General features: G+C 41.0%; 1 protein-coding gene across 23 annotated transcripts in view; it reads right to left on the bottom strand.

The window, feature by feature from the left end:
* KLF12 (KLF transcription factor 12) overlaps positions 1 to 19,352 on the bottom strand; it is a 258,752-nt gene that overhangs the window by 152,502 nt on the left and 86,898 nt on the right. For 11 of the 23 annotated variants that reach the window (XM_072850068.1, XM_072850073.1, XM_072850064.1 and 8 more), the window contains one exon: positions 8,530 to 8,619. The exons of 5 other annotated variants lie outside the window; for them this stretch is intronic. In XM_072850068.1, the coding sequence (XP_072706169.1) occupies positions 8,530 to 8,619 (90 nt within the window). Of the gene's footprint in view, positions 1 to 8,529; positions 8,620 to 10,934; positions 11,005 to 14,029; positions 14,118 to 15,147; positions 15,516 to 19,352 lie in introns of those variants that run through there. 7 more of the 23 variants (XM_072850061.1, XM_072850063.1, XM_072850075.1 and 4 more) reach the window with 4 other exon arrangements.

The following is a 19,352-nucleotide window of genomic DNA, read 5'->3' as shown; positions in this document are numbered from 1 at the left end:
ATTTTTTTAATGCAGTACAGGAAATGTTGACCTTTCACATCTTTATAAAACAAACAATTTTCAACCCAAAATGTGGATTTAGAAATTCACAGTAACCGACAGATATACAGCTTGTATGTACCATGCTTGTTTTTCTTTATGGCTAGAGTTCCTCAGCTGAATAAATCTTCCATGAGATTCCCATCATAAGCTCTAGTAGCAGAGCAAGCTGAGAGGTCATACATCATCAAAAAAGCAGACTGGCTTCAAGGTGAGCTCACGAAATAATTGACTGGGGATAGAAGGCAAGCAAACTATAATCTCACGACGCACTTTAGCACTGTGCTCAAATCAAAGGGTTGACTTTCCTTCCCGCAAAGCCAACATTATTTTTTCAGTCCATATAAGCACACAAAACTGTTATCAATTCATGTATTTAACATATGACATATTGTGTAACGATGATTATTCTACAGAACTGTAACAATATTAAGTTATGTTAATTTCTGGGTAATATCACACATTCTCTTTGAAACTCTTTCCAGTCTTGCAGATAAAAATATTACCCTTCTCCTCTACCAAATACATCCTCATAAAATCTAAATTTTTAGTAAGTGAAATCACCTTTCTGCTGCCCTTCTGTCATTATAGAAATAGGAAACCTCTTTCTGTCATTGCACTGTTAGCTAAACACGAGCTGTTTGGAGCAGAGATCTTTCTCTGCTTCACTCCTTTTAGACATGCTACTACATTCCTAATAGGCACCATCATTATTATCTGAAGATGCCCATTAAAACAGTGTCTAAACACAACTTCTGATTAATTAAACCAAGATATGCAGGGACCGCCCTTTATTTGTATAGTGCCTAGCACAATGAAGTCCTCACCCACAACTGAAAATCTCCCTGTTCCTACTATACATACAATAAATGATACCAGACAGAATAAGGACTACATTCCCTGCAGTGCTCTGTAACAGACAACTTAACTGCCTAGGAAAGGAAAGCAATGGCAGACAGAGGTCAGTAAATTAAGTCTCAGAGGATCTGGGATCCTTCTCTTAGTGAGACTTTCAGACAGCATCATACATCTTAACAACCCCACCTGCATTTTCTATCTGCAAACTCGGTTAACTTGGCAAAAAGACTGCCTGGCAAGCGTGACAGTGAGTGTGCTGACGGAGCCGGTTAAGCTATCATTTCCTATTAGTCTTAAATCTATTACCTTTCTATTGCACTTTTTTGTCTGATCCCTGGGGAAAAAAATCCCAAATAAACAAACCACACCTACAACCATGGTGCAAAAAACCCTTAGCTCTCTATCCTGTACAAGGGCTGACTTCAAAAGGAGTAAGGAACACGTGCAACGCTGTAAATACTCAGTATTTGGCAAGGCAGTAGTGCAGACACATGCCCAAAGTAGGTACTTTGGGTCCCAATAGCAGTAAAGGTGTCCCAGGATGTAGTTTCAGATACAGTTAACCAGCATTAATTACAGGCCTTTGTCAAAAGGAGCACCCATGATCTTCTTCCCACCCTTCCCCACCCCATAGGATAAAAGATATCCACGATTTCCTAACAGTGTGACCGCAGGATGTATACCTGACCGCAGGATGTATACTGCCACTCCCCTTCTCCCGTTGGGCTGAGTATTCTTGGATCAGTGATCGGTTGACCCAACTCTCCCTGATGTCATTCAGTCACTGGCAATGGATACGGCAGTAATGCCAGGTTGAGAGCAAAGTTGTAGGAGTTGGCTACCTTTTATTCTTCATGCGAGCATCCACTTAACATGAAACAGCACCCACAGTATGTATCAGCTTGTGGTGCTTCACTTGGCTTAATTAATCCAACTGATGTAGCTGTGGTACACCCTTCTAGGACGTGTCTTGCACCCTTCTGGGTTGCAAGCATATCCTTCGGCAGTGCTCAGGAAATACAGCTCTATCTCCTTAGGTACATCGCCCATGGCTTTGCATCGTGCCCTGTAGGTTATGTCCTTACTGGTCTCTGGTATCAGATCTTGATCTCCTTCTAAAGAATGTCATATATTTATGGCACTGTCAAGCAACTAATGAATCGTATCAGCTGTGTTTCTAACACCTCAATAACACTCCTCAAGTATCATCTACTGCAAGACGGAGAAAACCAACAGAAAGCGGGAAGGGCTAGTTTCTTTGCAGAAAAGATTGATACATGTGCACTACCCATATGCCATTTGTTTCCCCAAATCAGTCGTGCTAAACATTAAGTAATTCAGGAAAAAAAATTTAAATTATTTGAATGAAGCAGAGATTCATAAATTACAACAGCAAATACTAGAAGTGCTCTTTCTTTTAATAATACAAAGAATGTACATAAGCTGAATGAATCAACATAAGAGTTCCCCACATAGTCAAGTAGCAAGCTTTGCTATTGAGACTATTCTTAACTGGATTTCAATAGGTATTTTTGGAAATCTTTGAAAATAAAACAGACTTCTGTCACTATTAGCCAGGCTGAGGTAGAACATGTTTACATATATAACAACATAAGCATGGATGGCATTCTTCAGACACAAGACGACAAGATAATGTGGCTGGAGATGAAAGACACAGAGAAAAATATTGGCTTGTTAAAGGGTTTTGTCATTTTAGTCCATTCTTTTCATAATTCAGCCATGATGAGGCATGGGAATGGAGATGGATCAAGCAGAATTAGGAGGTGAATTCAGAATAAAATATATAATCTTCAAATAATGATTTGAGGGGACAAAATTCAGGCACAGGAATGGATGAGACTGCAGATCTGGAAACAAAAAGGCTGATGAAAATTAGAGGTTCATTATTCTCTGTATTCAAAGATTAATTGTGGGATCTAAGTCCCACATTCATATCTCCTTTTAACAAAAGCTTATGGCCCGACTCTGCAAATACTTGAGAAAGTGTAAATTCCTATGTCTAAGTCAGACACACTTACCAGTTTTTAGAAACTGGGCCACATCTTGCAATGACCAGCAAGACTTTCAGACTTCACACTGAAGCCAGTCAACACTGTCCATCCTAACATCTTGATAGTAGCCATCAGCTAACAAACTCACTGCCCAGTCTGTATTACCACTTAAATTAATCCAGCCTCTGTACATTTTTACAAGGAGGAGTATTACTTTTCAAAACAGTTTTTGGCACAGCCAAAGAATGAGTATTTTTTTCCTGCTGAAGCACCCCACCCTCACCTGCATGGGGAGGGACCACCTTCTTCACATCCTTTCCTGAAGCTGGTTACTGACACAGAAAGATTCTGCTGCAGACCAAAAGATCTAAAGCTGTAGGTCACTGGAGGATATTAAATGATAAGCAAATTCACATTTCTAAAGTAATTCTACCAATTTATTAGCAATGCTAGCTCCTGTTCCACAGTAGGGGAGATAATAACGAAGCCTTGTTAAAGGGCAATGCGATATCTTTTATGTAATGTCTTTTTTTCATTTGTGATAAAGTCATTAAAGCAGCACTGTGTCTTCTTGAAGCCTCAAACAATAGTCTGCATTAAATCTCCCGTGCAAAATTAAGGACAGTAGTTCACTGGAAAAATAAGCATCTGTTCTTGCTAATGCTGATGGCCTTCTAAAAATCATTAAACTATTCTAAATTGGTGACGATAAAACAAAGCAGAACGGTTTTAACTTTTTCCAAAGCAAAGATAAAATCCATTTCCCTTGTAAATACTTCTTTGTTCCAAATTTGCCTAGTAACCTATATCTCATAAGGCATGTCTCTCTTACAGACTGCCTAAATCCCATTCTCCCACAATCATCAAGCTTGAACTCGGTATCTTTTAAACCCAGGTTGGTAAAGGTTTGTCTTCACTGCATCGACGCAGGCTGTAGCTCCTGAGTCCTGCCCACCTCTCCTCCAGACACAGGCTCGAAGGAACTGGTGCATGGGGCACAGCTGAAACACAGGCGTCAGCTCCAATTTCCTTTTGGCCTCTACTAGAGACTGGGCTGGTTTGCAGTGGGAGTAGCTCGCACAGCTTCATTCTCCCAGGGCTACCCTAAAATTTCAGCTGGACTACACTTTCTTCATTCATTTATTCCTTCTGCTATATTGCATTTTAAATCCACCTTTGCTTGCTCTAGATATGTAGCACTTCTGCAGTGTAAGGACTGAGATGCTATTTAAGAATACTTCTTAAAAACTTTTCACAGATATTAGCCCAGGTTTGGACACAGAGCACCCAAACACAGTGCAAGACACAGATGAATCATGAAACAAAACCAAACATCTCCTAACAAGAAAGTTAAAGATCCTGGAGGTCATGAACAGATGGTAGAGAAGAACCTTACATTATACTTAACCTCTCCTGCAAAAAGACCTAGGACTCCAATAGGAAAACCAAAAGCAACAAGGGAATATAATGGATTGATTGTCTGGCTTGGTATCCAAATACAGCAGAAAATGCTACTCTTGGCTCAATGATTTGCTCTGTCCTGGTTCTCATCTACATCATGGGTGACTTCTACTACCACCACCACCACGTGTAGTCAAGAGACAACACCTCGTGAAGACCAGGTTACCTAGAGCAGCACAGGGAAGATTAATTTCTGATGAATGAAATGCACACGGACAGATGGTGCCTATTTCACCATAGCTGTGTGCCACAAAAGGTAAGTGAAGAACCAACTTAAGGTTAAAAGCTGGTGCTGTGCTTCCATTTTTGTGGAGTAGGTGTAAAAGGAAGGGGAACGTTACTTCTTTCTGAGCTTTTTATTTCTACGTTGTCAAGTTCCTGCAGTGATCATTGTGCACTTTATCAAGGTTGCTAAGCGGTGGTATTTTCTACTGCTTGAGTCAATAGGTTGGTGGGTTACTGGTTCACAAATGTATAAGACGACACATGAATTTCAGAAAAAAGCTTTTAATAAAGTCCTAGGATAAACATGTATTGTTTAATCATTAAACTCATCAAATTATGAAATAAATTGAAATCTTGGAGTAAAAATGGACTCAAATGCTGCAATCATGTCATCTGCTGAAGTAATCCACCAAGCCAGCATTGTACACATAACATCATTACAATTCCCATTTGAAGCAGGGATGTAGGCATTTCGCTCATCTCCTTGTGGTCTTGGAGCCAAACTCAGAATCACAAGAGCTCCTTCTGGCCCCTGCTCTTTGGCAGTAATTCAGCGCTGGCACTAAGCGAGTCCTGAGAAAATCTCCATACCTTTACTTCACCTACAACAGTAACGCACAGGACACCATGGGAACACGAAGGTGACGAGGCGCACCAGCACCCGAGTGGGATTTGACCCAGCACCAGCCTGCCGTCCCTCCAAGCACAGATGCTTGCGTCCATGCACAACTGTCCAGGGTGCGACTAGACTCTGCTCTACTGGCTGCTCTCTCCTCCGGCCAACACTGCAAGAGCCAGGACAGTGGGGAGGACCAGCTGGGTATCCCACACGGCACTGCATGTGTGCATGGCCAAACAATATCCACATTCCCCCAGCAAGGTCCTTTCTGTGAATCCCACCTTGGAGGTCATGAACCACAAGGGACAGCTAATCAAGGCACAACTACTGAGAAAACATCTTTTCTGGGTGACATTCACGTGCCCTGCAGGAAAGCATTCAATATCCCTACAAGAAGTAGGTACATATTCTTGGAACCCACAATTAATTTAATCTTAATTTCAATAAAGTTTTGCAGCAATTGCCTTGGAAACACCCATCACTGTTAATGCGGAGGACCCGCCACAACCAGGCTGCTTTGCTATCACATGTGGCAGCCTCCACGCTGCAACAGCAACCTGAGGAGCAACCCCCCTCGCTTCATCACACGTTGTACGGCCTGGCCCCGAAAGGGCTAAGCGAGATCGTCACACAGCACCATGAGGGAATTTTTCTGTTGCCACTGGAAAGGGCTGGAAGCTGATGCTAGATAAATTCAGATCAAAAATTAGGTGCATGCTTTCACAACAAGAACAGGTAACTACTAGCATAGCTGTGGGAGGTTCTTCACCACAATTGGTTTTAAATCAAGAAGACGTTTACTTGAAATATGGGCTCAGACTTAAACAGGAGACAATTCGAAGTGGTCCCGTAGCCCTTCTCAGACAAAAGATCAGATGATATTATCCCAGCTCCTCCAAAGCCTCATTAGCGAGGCATGGCAACTCAGTGCTCTCTGGTCTGATTGCTCAGCACTCACCACCCTGGTCAAGGGCCACCGGTGCTCAGACTCTGTTGGTTTCACTCCTCCACAACTGACATTGCCTTCAGGATCCCCTAACCACAGATGAAAGTTTATTTTCATAAGCCTTAAACCATGTCTCGCTTTTGCCCTTGCAGCAAACCTAGAGCCAATAGCAGATACCAGGCAGGAACAGCAAAAAACCCAGCTGTCTTCCTACGGGTTTTGGAAAAGTTTGCCTAGGCTTGTCTGGTGTTCAGCATCCTAAGTGATGAAGCTTTGGCCACTACCTTCAGAAGACTCAAAATGCCACCTGAGTTTGCAAATTTTCAAAGCAGAAATCATATCTCCCTGCATCCACATATGCTGCGATGGAGGTGCAACTCTAGGGACTCTGGGCACTATAGTAACGCAAACAGACATCGCCATTTCAAATTCATACTACATGGATCATACTTTAGCTCCCACTCCATGCTTCCCAGTTATGATACTCATCTTCCCAAACAGCTCCATGTGTTGGTTTTGGTAATCACATCCTTCAAACACTTGTCCCTGTTATGTCTACCAACATCTACATATTCAAAACAGTCTCTGAAGCACATGCTAAAAACATCTGTTTCAACCACCTTTCTCTTTAGAGTTTAAGCTGTTTCCTGGAACATTGCCATCCTAATGGCTAGCTCCTCTGTTAGTGAACTGGAGAATTCATTTTGTATTTATTGATTGTTCCCTAATGAAGAGTCATAAAGGTGCCAGAGACTCTTGACCAGACACTACTTAATTAGTACCAAAGCACATAAAATCCCAAATCAAACCGAGCTCTTTGTCCAACGGCTCAGTCACTGGAAAAGAAAAAGGTTACATCATTTTCTGCTTACACAGAAGTCCGTAAAATTTTATTAAAAAAACCCTAAGGAAATTAAAAAACTATATAAATTGTTCATTTCCTTCCAGTTCCTAAGACACCAAATAAGTCTTCCAGAATCAAATCACACTTTGCTAAAGGAAGTATTCTTCATAAAGGACCCAGCAATATGAATTGTGCATAGAATTTATTTTAAACTAGACAAAGGCAAATACCAATAAAACATTTGTCTTCTGAACAATATAGCGAAAGGTTTATGTTACATACAAAGACATAATGCAAAGCATCCAGAAGGTATTAAAAATTACCTCTAATGGATCTGTCTTTTTATCATTGTGGCTCATACAATAGTCCAACTTTTATGTTCCCTCAAACTATGCTGTATTGGAGTATTTTCTGAGGGTACTTGCTCTCAAGAAGGCAGAGATGAGCAAGAACTCCATTAAATGTCAGGTTTTTTTCTCTCAAACTTAGCCTCAAAAACATCCTGAATAACTGATATATCCTGGCAAGTCTTTCAAATTCAGTCATCCTGAAAGTTAATTCCCTCTCTTCCATATCATTTAAATTCTCAATTAAATAATTGAGAAAATAGCAGGAAGGAAAAAAGCCAACTAACAGAAGGAGGCAAAAGCCCATCCCTACATGGCAATAGCATTGCTGCTTCTATTATGCTCTCTGCTTGCTGAAGGCATCTGTCTTCAGAGCAGTAAGGTGGCTTGGATTCTTCGCGATAACGTAAGATGCACACAAGGAAATAAAGATTCATGGTAACACAAAATCCATTAAATACAGATGCCCTCATAGTAATCTACAATCCCTGATGTAATTATTACCACATATATAAGAAAATACCCTTAATATGTTCAAAAACGTAGTCTTCTGTTTTCCTAAAATCTACCACTCCAATGACAAACATTTGTTCTGCAAAAAATTCAAAATCCTATTAGTGATCTCTGTCCTGTATTCAGCAGTCAACATGATACCAGATTTAACCATCCGAAGCTTCTAGCCCTCTTATCGTAATGATAAACAAGTGTATTCCACCAGAATGAGAGCAGGTTTGCACAAACAGAAAATGGAGTAGGACAAGCATATAAAGGACGAAACAACCACAGTAAGGCAAATATCCCAAGAAGGCAGAACAACAAAGATATGCATAGGCTTCTCAGACATATGAATTTGGCTTCTTCACCGTAATCCATTATTCTTTCCTGGGGTTTTTTTAACTGCACCTTTTTTTATAATAATAAAATTACACCAACAGCATCTTGGCTATCTCAGATAACTTCAATACATCTTCCGCAGAGTTTTGTTTTGTGCTCCCAGCAGAGGAGACTAGATGCTCACTGGTACATCTCCCAAGAAAATGAGCTCCAAAATGGCAGAAATGAAGAAAAACATAGAAAAGAAAATGACAATACAACGGGAGGGACAGCTAACCACAGAGAAGCTCACGAAGGGTCACCAGCACACTGCAGAGTGAGGCCACACAGAAACCTCTGCTTACCCCTTGCTCGGATTCCAGCAGCTCTGTTTTGACTCTGACTGCCGGCATCCCATCAAGCATTAACATTCTGTTCTCAAAGGCGCTGATGTCCTAAGGCAAAAAAGGACAAGGTTAAGTAAAAAAAAAAAAAAGGGAAAAAAAAGAAAAACACTGGGTTTAGTTCACAGGTTTATTTCTACAATATTGTAGAAGTAAGTAAGTTTCTTTTAGCGGAAATAAAGTTAACAAAGATGTAATATTAATTTCAAGGAGTAGTTACCAAGTTACTACTTCTGTTAAAATAGTAAATTATACTTTCAGTTATCCTTAAAAGAGAACTAAGCCTTTGTAAGCAACAAGGGAAAATCATCTCCAATTACTGTTTTTTAATTTGAAATTAATCACACAGGTGCACGTATATAAATTCCTTGCTTTATAATTGAAAAGGAGACCAGTGATGTCAAATAGCTTCAGGTTTTTGGCAGTATACTTAGGTAAATTTTATTTCAATCAAAACATTTGTACTTCTGTATTACCTAGAGAAAGCACACACTTGAATTCAGAGAAGTTATAGTGAAGGCCTGTACACACACACACCATAAATTAACACACATCAACAACTCCTCAGATTTCATATCATTCATTATCTTGTAAAGTTATCAGCATTTGTCAATGAAAATCTCCATGCACTCACTTCTGACAAAAAAGAAATTAAAAAGTGTGTTAAAAACATGCCTTGTCCTTGTAGTAATGGGCAACATATGCTGAGAGCTTCAATCTGAAGTGAGATTTGCAGAACTGTGCCTCCCTGAATCAACATCCCTGCTCTGAATGTCTCATCCCGCTGTTGCTGGAGCGGTTTATGAAGACATGCAAAACAACCTCTTGTGCCTTCCGTTCAAACGCTGCCTCAACCCGAGTCAATTTTCTATTCCAGCGAAGGCTCAAGGCTGGTGTTTGAAAGCTGTCCCCTTCAGCTGCCATTTAGTTTGGACAACATGGACAGAATAAAAGACATTTTATCCCTCAAGCTAGAAAATGACCTTACGAATCCAGACACCTTGGTTAGCGGTACAGAAATACGAAGACGTCCAGCTATTTTTCAAACAGCGAAACTACAGCACGTATCACTTATAAGTGACTCATTCACAGTCACTTACTTATCTGCAGCCTCATCTGGAAGGCATCACTCGAGACTGGAAACTCACCTCCGCTCTAACCGTTACCTCGCAGTCCTCAATAACTGCACTGTAATGGAAAAAACACCTTCCCTGTGCTTCATGGGCAGCAGATCAGTTCAGTACTGCGTGGTGCCGTTATTCATAAGGAATATGTTCATAGCCCTGTTTCTTATCATGGCTACTTCAGGGGAATTTTAAGAAAAATGGCCTGTCCTAATGAAGCTTCCAAAATACATTTTAAAACCTTAAATTACTTCAAACATTTTCTTTTTTCCAATTCATGCACCTTGTCCCAGGATCTTCATTGTCAGGCATATAAATATAGCAGCAACTGTTTATTTTTGTATGCTCCTTTACTTTATTGTAATTTACAAAACACACTGAAAAGCAGGGAAACCGATATGCCCCTGCTCCAACATGGTGCCACAGGCAGAGCAAATGACCTGCTTAAAATCCCCATCACCCTGATTTTGAACCCATGTGTTATAGCACAGAGCTGCGGTCTGATACTACAGGGCAGGCAGGAACTTGATGGTAAAGCAGATAAGCAAATGCAACAGCAAATGCAAATGCAATCTCTATTTTTTTCCTTAAACAGTAGATTTAGATAGTTCATAAAAAGCTCTAAACGCTTAAGTTATAAAATTTCAAATCAAACAATTTTCAGCAGAATGCCTCCACATTCAAATGTGTGAATGAAGAAAGGTCAAGCTGTTGACATGTCCCGGTCCATGCTATGCTACCACTGTGTATCTACTGTATTTTAAGCTTGACACAACAGGAAGAAGGAAAAAAAAAAAATGCTCTTCGTATGTCTTCTCAGCAAGTTATTTTGTGCAGCTTGATCTTTATTCAGCGTTGGAGGCATGAGGTGGGGAAAGAGCAGGAGGGACTCTGATGCCACAAAACAGCTGGCTGAAATTGTTCCAGGCTTTACATCCCTCTTCCCAGCATGGGTGGTGCACTGTCTACTTATCAGAAGCAGATCTCGGGTGTCACTGAGCTCTAGCAGTTTGGATGTGGTTTGGGGTGGAGCGAGAGCAGGAGCCAGCCTGGCATTCCTGGCTCCCCCAGCGCCTCTTCTGCAAGCAGAGAGGTCCCTCTCCCTCCTTGATTTATACGCGGCACAGTCGAGTTTTACAGCAAGATCAGGAATATACCATCATCAAGCATCCCTTAGGCTGTTTAGCTCGTAGACAAAGAAGGATGAGCTGATATTGCTTCGTGTCCCTGAGGAGGTCTTACCCGCCTGAACGCAGGGTCGAGGCTGGCTTGCGCAGGAGGTGCAGGCAGGAGGAGGGGGGAAGACAAAGCGCTGCCGAGGAAAGGCAGGTTTAATGAACTGTTAGAATCTGATTAGAGGCTAATGTCCCTTTTAGTGCTTTGTACCAATTTACAGCTGATATACTTGAACCATTTTTCCCCACTGGCTGTGATAAACTCATTAGTTTTAAAAATGCAAGCTAACCAGAGCCTTTGAAGTTTAAAACTGATAAATCATGAAAACCTGACTAGTTCATGTACCATTTAACACATTTACATTTAACTAAATTTTCATAGTGCTCGCTTCCCCTTTTGTTCTCTAAAATCATATTTCTTAAAAGCAGCACTCTGCCTTTTGAGTGCCGGTCTGAAGAGTGAATGCAGCGAATAGCTCTGGCTTTTGGGTCATTTATAATTCAGAGTAGCAATAATCACAGAAGTAGATTCTTTCCAAACTATTTGATCCCTTCTGCATTTATAATTGGAAGGACACTGTGTGACACATCCTGGGGCATCCGCTGCCTGGTAATAGCTGAGTAGATCCAGCCCATGTGCTATACGTATGGATGACATGTTTAGCCCAAGAGTCGCGCCGAGAAGAGCTGATCTCTCCAAACTGCACTCTCCTGCCATAACCAGCGTTTGCGCTACAGTATGTTCAAAGCCATTCAGCAAATAGGATGCAATTGCCGAGGTTTGCATACGGTGGGCAGTCATCTAAGGCAAAGAGGTTTGACTCATCCCCGCTGGGGCTGGGGGTGTGAACCGAGTTCCCCCGGGAGCCTCTCTGGTCAGGCAGGCAGATGGAGCATCCACACCTGAGTGAGGCCAGGCTGCTCCAGTGCCCCTTGTTAATCGATGATACTCAGGAGTCCCACCAGCAGAGATTGCCAAAATGTATTGAGTCAACGCATTTTTCAAGCCGCAGTCCCCTCCTGGCTCACTCAACTCTCCATCCACTATGGAAGCTAACTTCCAGCTCCCAACATCGCCCAGGTGAAGGTGACCTGAATTCGTGAGACAGATCTTCCTGCCTTATTCTCCTACCTCCCACCCTAACCCACCTGCTGGACTCCAGTCGCCCACCTAGGTTGTTTTACCTAGTAGATATATGTCCTAAACTGAGCATATAATCAAGCCAAACACTGCATGACCTTACCAAAACATCTGTTCTCTTGGATCAATAAACTAACTCATCCTAAAAGAGATCAACCTCTCTTTGTCGGTGCCATCCGTTGGAGCCTGTCACTAATCACTTTTGGACATTTATTCCCTTGAAAGATTAATTAAAAACACAAATCATACCCATGTCCGTATGGGCAACTGCTATTAGAGCAGTTGTTACAGAAGACGGATAAGCTTTCGGGCTTACAAGCTCTTCTGAGAAGCTATGCCAATCAGTCTAATAACAAGACTCTCCCCCCTCCTACATTTTCAGTACAGCACCGCTGCAACTGCAACTGGCATCTTCTTCATGCAGATGACTTTCTGTTGCAAGTTTTAATCAAATTATCTTTGTCTACTTTAGAGGAAGAGAGAAAACAAAACAAAAACTGGTATCTCCTCCTGGTGCAAAACCCCCGAGCATCCTGCAGTGCTTATTTAATTATGAATTACACTATTATGAAATTTGGCTCCATCCATGAGAAGAGCTGTGGTTTTGTAGCCAAGTTTTTAATTTGGCCAAGCCATACGTTTGAGAATCACACTGCAAACTTTTAACAACAACAGGGGAGCTGTAGCCACAAACAACCTCCTGTCCTGAGACACCAAAGACACCCCTAAATCCCCTCCATAATTTATTCTAAGCACAAGATGACAGAAACTGCACATCCCATCCCACACTACAGTTGTTGTCTCTCCCACTCTCCACGATTTTCATGTCTAGCTGCTCAGTACTAAAGAATCAGAAATGAAATTATGCTCTGCCAGACCTGGCCAGACTGTGATGGGCGCAACCCCACGAAACCCCAGGAAGAAAGCAGTGAGCTCAGGCTTCAGAGCACCCAGAACCCAGATCTCCTATTTCCTGCATGGATCGACAAACATTTATGTTCCTGTGCGAGACAGTCTCCTCCTCTTGTTTCATCTCATGAACACAAGAGATATACAGAAGCGAGGCGGATGATGCTAGTTACTGCTGTCACTAATGAAGATAATGGGCTTACTTAGTCACACTGAAGAGCTGCGCGCTGGCAAGATAAAGCCACTGATGGTTCTGAACTTTTCCATGAGAGACCGAAAATGTTCAGCTGACAATTCAATGCTTTGTAACTCTGGTGGGTTGACCTTAGCCAGCTGCCAGACGCCCACCTAACCACTCTTGCACTCTTCCTCCCCAACAGGACAGGGGAAAGTAAAATGGAAAAGCTCATGGGTTGAGATAAAGGCAGGGAGATCACTTATGAGGTACCGTCACAGGCAAAACAGACTTGATTTGGGGAAAATTCATTTAATTTATTGCCAATTAAAATAGAGTTGGATGGTGAGAAACAAAGACAAAAACTAAAACTCCTCCCCCCACCACTCCCTTCTTCTCAGGACCAGCTTCATTCCTTCATTCCAACTCTTCCTTTACTTTTCTATACAAACTTAACTTCTAACATGACACACTTTCAGTTTTGAGAAATTAAGCATCAGTTGGGGGAAGAGTAGTCTCAAATTCAACATTCAAGCTACAGTAAAAAGCTTCAAGTTTAAGGGGAGTACGTTTGAACAGCTAAGAGCCAAGAACAGCCCTTAAGCAGTCTTTGAGTGTCAAAGCTATGACTTACAGCTTTCCCTGCCTCATCTTCTAGTTATTTTTACACAAGTTTTCTGCACATGCAGTAATTTCTTAATTCATCATATATTCTCATTTTATGGTTCCAAAATTTTGAGTCATTTTTGCGAAAACAGTGTTCTTGATAGCTCAGAAACACAAATTTTTAAGTTTTCCTTTTTTATACAGATATCTTAGAAACATCACTGAACTAACCATGAAGTAGCCTATGTCACTTATATGCCCTAGCAATAAGATTACCTTGTTGATTTTTCTGAATATGAATACCGAAACTCATATTATTCTCATTACTTACATTATTATATTGAAGTTATCCATCAGTCAAAGCAAGAGACAGCATAACACCCCAGGGCAAAAAATCTGAAGTGATCCAGTCAAGGCAAAGCTTTTGAAGATATGACAGATCCTGTTAAGGATATGACTAGATACGATTTCCAAAGTTTGAAATTGTTTTCTCTCTTTGTTTCAAGGGGTAAAAGAAGAATGAAAGATTACCATCTCTTCTCAAATATAACTATCTCCATAGGGAGAGGAAGCCAAGGAGAACATTGTATTTCCAAATTCTCACAGGAAAGAATCACTCAATTGCCTACTACCTCCATCTCCTGAAGGCCTTAATTTCCAAATAAGTCCTTTATATATCATACAATGAGATTTGTTAGTCACTTAAGTGTAGTTATCTCTAGGGTGAAGCATACCAGTTAACATTGCCACAGTATGTATAAGAGCAGTTCATTCCAAAAAGTGAAGGAAACAACTATCAAATAGAAAATAAAAGTAAATTTATGTGGCTAGAAGATAATCACTCAACTGGGAGTTCTGCCAGGGAATCGGGGTTAACAGCCCATGTCTTGCCATAAGATCTTCATCATATGTAATTATGTCTATAGCTGTGTGAAACGTTCATAATGAAAGCAGAGATTCTGGTAGTTCTGCATTTTACTCCGAACTTGAATTTCCAGTCAAATTCACCAGAAAATAAAAGAAACATTTGCATTTATTGATGCTTCAAGGAAAACCAAAACAATTTCTTAAGAAAAAAGTAGAGTGAAGCCTTAAACTTCATACTGTTTTCATGTGAAACTGGGTGGGGTTGATTTGAATTCATTCCAATTCAAAATGAAATTCCTTTAGTGAGAAGAGAACGCAGAGTTTGCAGAAGCCTGGGTGAACAACATGGACATACAAGCTGCTGTTTGTGTCTCATCTAAACAACAAAAGCTTAAAACACCACAGCAATGTACTTCTGGAAATATGCTAGGACAGCAGCTCAGCACATGAGTGTGAAGAATAATTAAAGCTAACAACAAGGTTATTTCTCACTGATCTACATACGTCTCTCTGGTCTGCTTGTTAGCCCTGAACAGAGCTCAGGGTGGACCCAAATGCAGTGCATGAAACTCCATACATCACCTCGCGCCATAGGAGGCCGTGGGAGGCGGGCAGTCTAGGTATAGGTATATATATCACAGAAATGCATCTGCATGGCATCCAGTGATCACAGAGGCATCATAGCTCTAAGCTTTCCAAGAAGGTCTCCGAGTGTGGTCTCTTATTACAACTGTGCATGCCAGGTAGAGCCCAGACCTTGACAGCAGCTGTGACTCGATGCTGTCAATGCCCAAGAAGCACGTGCAATGGTTGGCCTTCAGCTCATGTCGTCCTGCTGAGATCCTCATCTGATATACCAGACCATGTCCGGCTGTATCCTGCTGCTACCAGTACAAAGATGTACATGTGAAACACAAGCTTCTTGAATTCCTATTCCGGTGCCTAGATCCCTTAGAAGAAAAAAAAAATAAAATACTAATTTTGCAGACAGCAGGTTTCCAAAAGTTGTTAAGTAGCCAAATCCCTAAGGAGGTAGCTATGTTGTCATTCGTTATATATATTTACAAATCTGTCTCCAGGGAAAAAGTTCAAGTCCAGACAATATTCAGTGAAGAGAACCAAGGTCTCACATTTTGCTTCTAAAGTCTCTTTGGTTTGTTTTGGGTTTAGATTAGTTTTAGCAAATATAAATAGAACCGAAGAGATGCGGTCAGCTTCCAGGTGACAGAGGATTGTCAAGTACATTGGCAACTAGAGGCCAATCTGCTATTTCTCAGACTCAGCAGGCAACCCTGTCAGCTTAGACTGCTTAAAATCCCTTTACATCAGCTCGGCTCTCCTGCCACTTTTAGCTGTCTCTACAAAGAATTACCGATCATTCCTATAGTACGTAATTCAGACACAATATGTTACAAGTAACAGTAATTACACCAGAGCCATACGTTTAACTTTTACCAACGTTAATGGCTTCACTGTTTTCCTTCTAATACAACATTCACAGAATATGTGATAAGATTTTTGTGAATAGCAATGTATTCATTAAGTATTTGAGGACTTTATCTTATACTTAGAAGTCCTGCTTAACAAAAAAAACCCAAGCCCCTCCAAAAACAACAGAAAAAGGGAGAGCCAAAGAAGAGACATCATTTAGGAGGGACATATACTTAAGAAAGGGTAAGTCTGGAAAAAGCATGCACTGCATTTATCTTGACACCAGAATGAATTAAAAAAAAACTTTTTCATAACACTTCATGATGCATAACAGTAAAATAAATTCTTGATAGTTTCCTTTGGGTTCTCAAAGCACAGACAAGTAGTGAAGACTGCTATCAAGTGGAAATTCATGACTTTTTCACAAACAAACAAAAACCCTAGTAATTGACCTAGACTGCCACTTTTCCTTGACACAGTTACAAGTCAAGTGGCTTTAAAAAACTAGTACTCAATTTCCAAAGTAGCTTCATGCTATCTTATGTCAACTGTCCTTGAGTTTGGAGAAGAGTTTGAAGAATATGAGGCTTAAAATTAAAAACAAACATCACCCCTCCCCCCAAAAAAAATTTGCAATGGGAAATGTAAAAGAATTTTCATAGTCCTATTTTGATCATAGACTGATCAAAATTTACTAATACGTATACTACTTAAAAGTTACTTTTACTCTTACATGGGTTGTTGCCTCAATTATTAAAATTGAGAAAAAAATTACATGAACAGCTGATGAGAACAGTTTCAGGTCAGGTTTTCATTCAAGAGGTCCCCTGGTCTTTTGCTTTTACCAAAAACTAAAATCAAAGTTTAGATAATCAAAAAGTAAGTCTCAGGCCACAACATGTTTTTAATTAACTTTTGGTACTAGAAGGAGTATGCGCCATCAATACAGGGGAATAATTCCGCCATCTGACAAAATTTTCCTGTATCTGTTAATTGCCTAAATTGCAAATATTTTATATTTGCTGAGCAAATGAGCGTTGAATGACATTGCCCAGGAGCTTACCAGCAAATACACAGTGACTGAACTTTTACTCTGAATTCTGCCCTTACCTGCTCTGGTAGGAAAATGATCTGCTGAAGGCATGGGGAGCTGGTTGGCACACTTTCGCCCCCCCTGCCAACATGCAAAGTCTGCTTCCATGAAGACAGATACAACATGGGCCCTGCATGCTGGAGAATAAAGGGAGCATTTAGCATGTAGCAGCAGCCACAGTTTAGTCCAAAATTTTTGTCCGAGATGTCGTGTGGCAGGCCAAATGGCCAAATATAGCTGCTCCTTGCCAAGAAGGCAGATGCCGCCTCTTGGCTCCATCACTGCCTGCAGCCCAAAGGGGCCATCACCTCAAAGCGACAGCACCTTCAGCTCCACGACTGCAAAGCCCTGGAGGGAACAGTGAAACAACTGCATAGGAGGTTTCACAGGCCTGAACATCATCACTTCCTCCATAAATTACACTCGGCCTTACCATCCTGGGTTTCAAAGAAAGCAAACATGCTACCAAAAATACTGTATGCCCCGCTGGAGCAGACTGGCCGGCAGATCATCCCCAACCCTTTAGCTCAGGGAGAAAACTGTTGCTCCTCCAGGTGCTGTGTTCCCTCCCCTAGGATAAAATATAGTGATAAATTGACTGTCAGCACCAAAAGCTGACTTCTTATAAATCATGGACATTACAAACTATATGCTCTGAATAAGAGCAATATAAGGTAATGTCGCCATTAAATATGCCTAGCTGCCTTCTAGCAGCTGGGCCACAGAAGTGTTAAGCAGCTGATGTTGCTCTTGGCTAGCAGAAGTTTCTCACTTATCTGAGAGCTCCAACATATAGGCAGAACTAAAAGGAAACCGGGATAAGCCAGGTTTACCCCTTTGGGTTAAAAATGTAACTGCTAAAATTTAGAAAATTCAGTTAAGCCTTATTTTTATTTCACAAGCAATTGTTCTCAAGAAATTTTAAAAAACTTTTGTGTTTGTTTTTTTGTTGGTTGTTTTTTGTTGGGGTTTTTTGTTTGTTTGTTTGGTTGGTTGGGTTTTTTTTACTATTAAAGACAGAGCAGTATATGGCACCCATAAGATAACCCCTTGTTTCCAGAAGTCAGTTGTTTCCAGCTCAGTTTGTTGCACTGCCAGCTACAGGGACAGAGCAAATTCACTGCAGCCTTGAGAGGAGGAGGAGGAGGAGGAGAACATCCTTGTCTGCAGCTGCACCCTTCAACGCCAGATATCGTAGGACGCACCTGCAAGGAGCACAGCCAGTTCTCACAGGACCTCAGAAACCGTCTGCCACGGTTCATGCTCAAAGTCATAGATACGACAGGCAATAAGCGATGAAACCAAAAACGTTCTTTCGACGGCCCTATTCCAGCTGCTAGGAAAAGCTGTAACTGCAACCTTCGCCCCAGCAGCTCCACCGGCGCAGAAGCACAGCCAGAGTGCCGGTGTTTGCAAAACCGCATGTGAAGATTGTTTGATTCATGCACATGCCAAAATAACAAAAGAATAATTAAATAAAGCTGAATGATTGCACACTCAGATGAAAAAGTCAGACCATTTGCCAGAAGCTAAGCATTACTCCATCACCTTTCCCCGCACCTTTTGCACAGCACCTTACGTGCACGTGGAGGAACGGGAATTGCTTTATACACTTCTCGCCATGGAGCAAACAAACTGCTTATTCTGGCACTTCAAAAGGAAGGGCAGATGCTCTGATGAAACTCCCAAACTGCAAATGTTTAACATCTTGTCGCAACCCGATCTCTGTTCTATTTAACATCAGCTTGAGGTTTCCCGCTCCCCAGAGGCATCAGTGCAAACTCCTGGGAAAATATTAATATTAAAGCTGGCGAGTAGCACTCAGTATATTTAAAAAAAAAAAGGGAAAACTTACTTTTTTTCACTTAGTGAATGAATTATAAAGCACCTCAATTCATGAATGAGAATTTCTAAGTATCCACCAAATACGTGAAACAATTGTCTAAAATAACATATCGCTCTCAGACTGCTCACATCAACTTCTAGATAGAAGCCGATTCCTGATTGCTCACAAGGCACTTTCTTACCCAAGACAGGATGACCAAAATATTTATGTACAAAACTGTCAAATTAGATTCCACAAGCAATAAATTATTGTGAAAGTAGGGTCCACTTTAAAGGTAATTCTAATTAAGTGTTAAGAATTTCTAATTAACAAGTTTCAAATGTCGCCAACACGCATTTCCCACAAATTCTCAGAGAAGTTGCGATTCCTCAAACATGTTCAGAAAAGACTGTACTGCACATGAACAAAACTATTGCC

Source organism: Ciconia boyciana, chromosome 1 (assembly GCF_034638445.1).
Source record: "Ciconia boyciana chromosome 1, ASM3463844v1, whole genome shotgun sequence".
Classification (NCBI taxonomy): domain Eukaryota; kingdom Metazoa; phylum Chordata; class Aves; order Ciconiiformes; family Ciconiidae; genus Ciconia; species Ciconia boyciana.
Note: the sequence above shows the minus strand (reverse complement) of the source record. Positions and strands in the feature narration are given on the sequence as shown.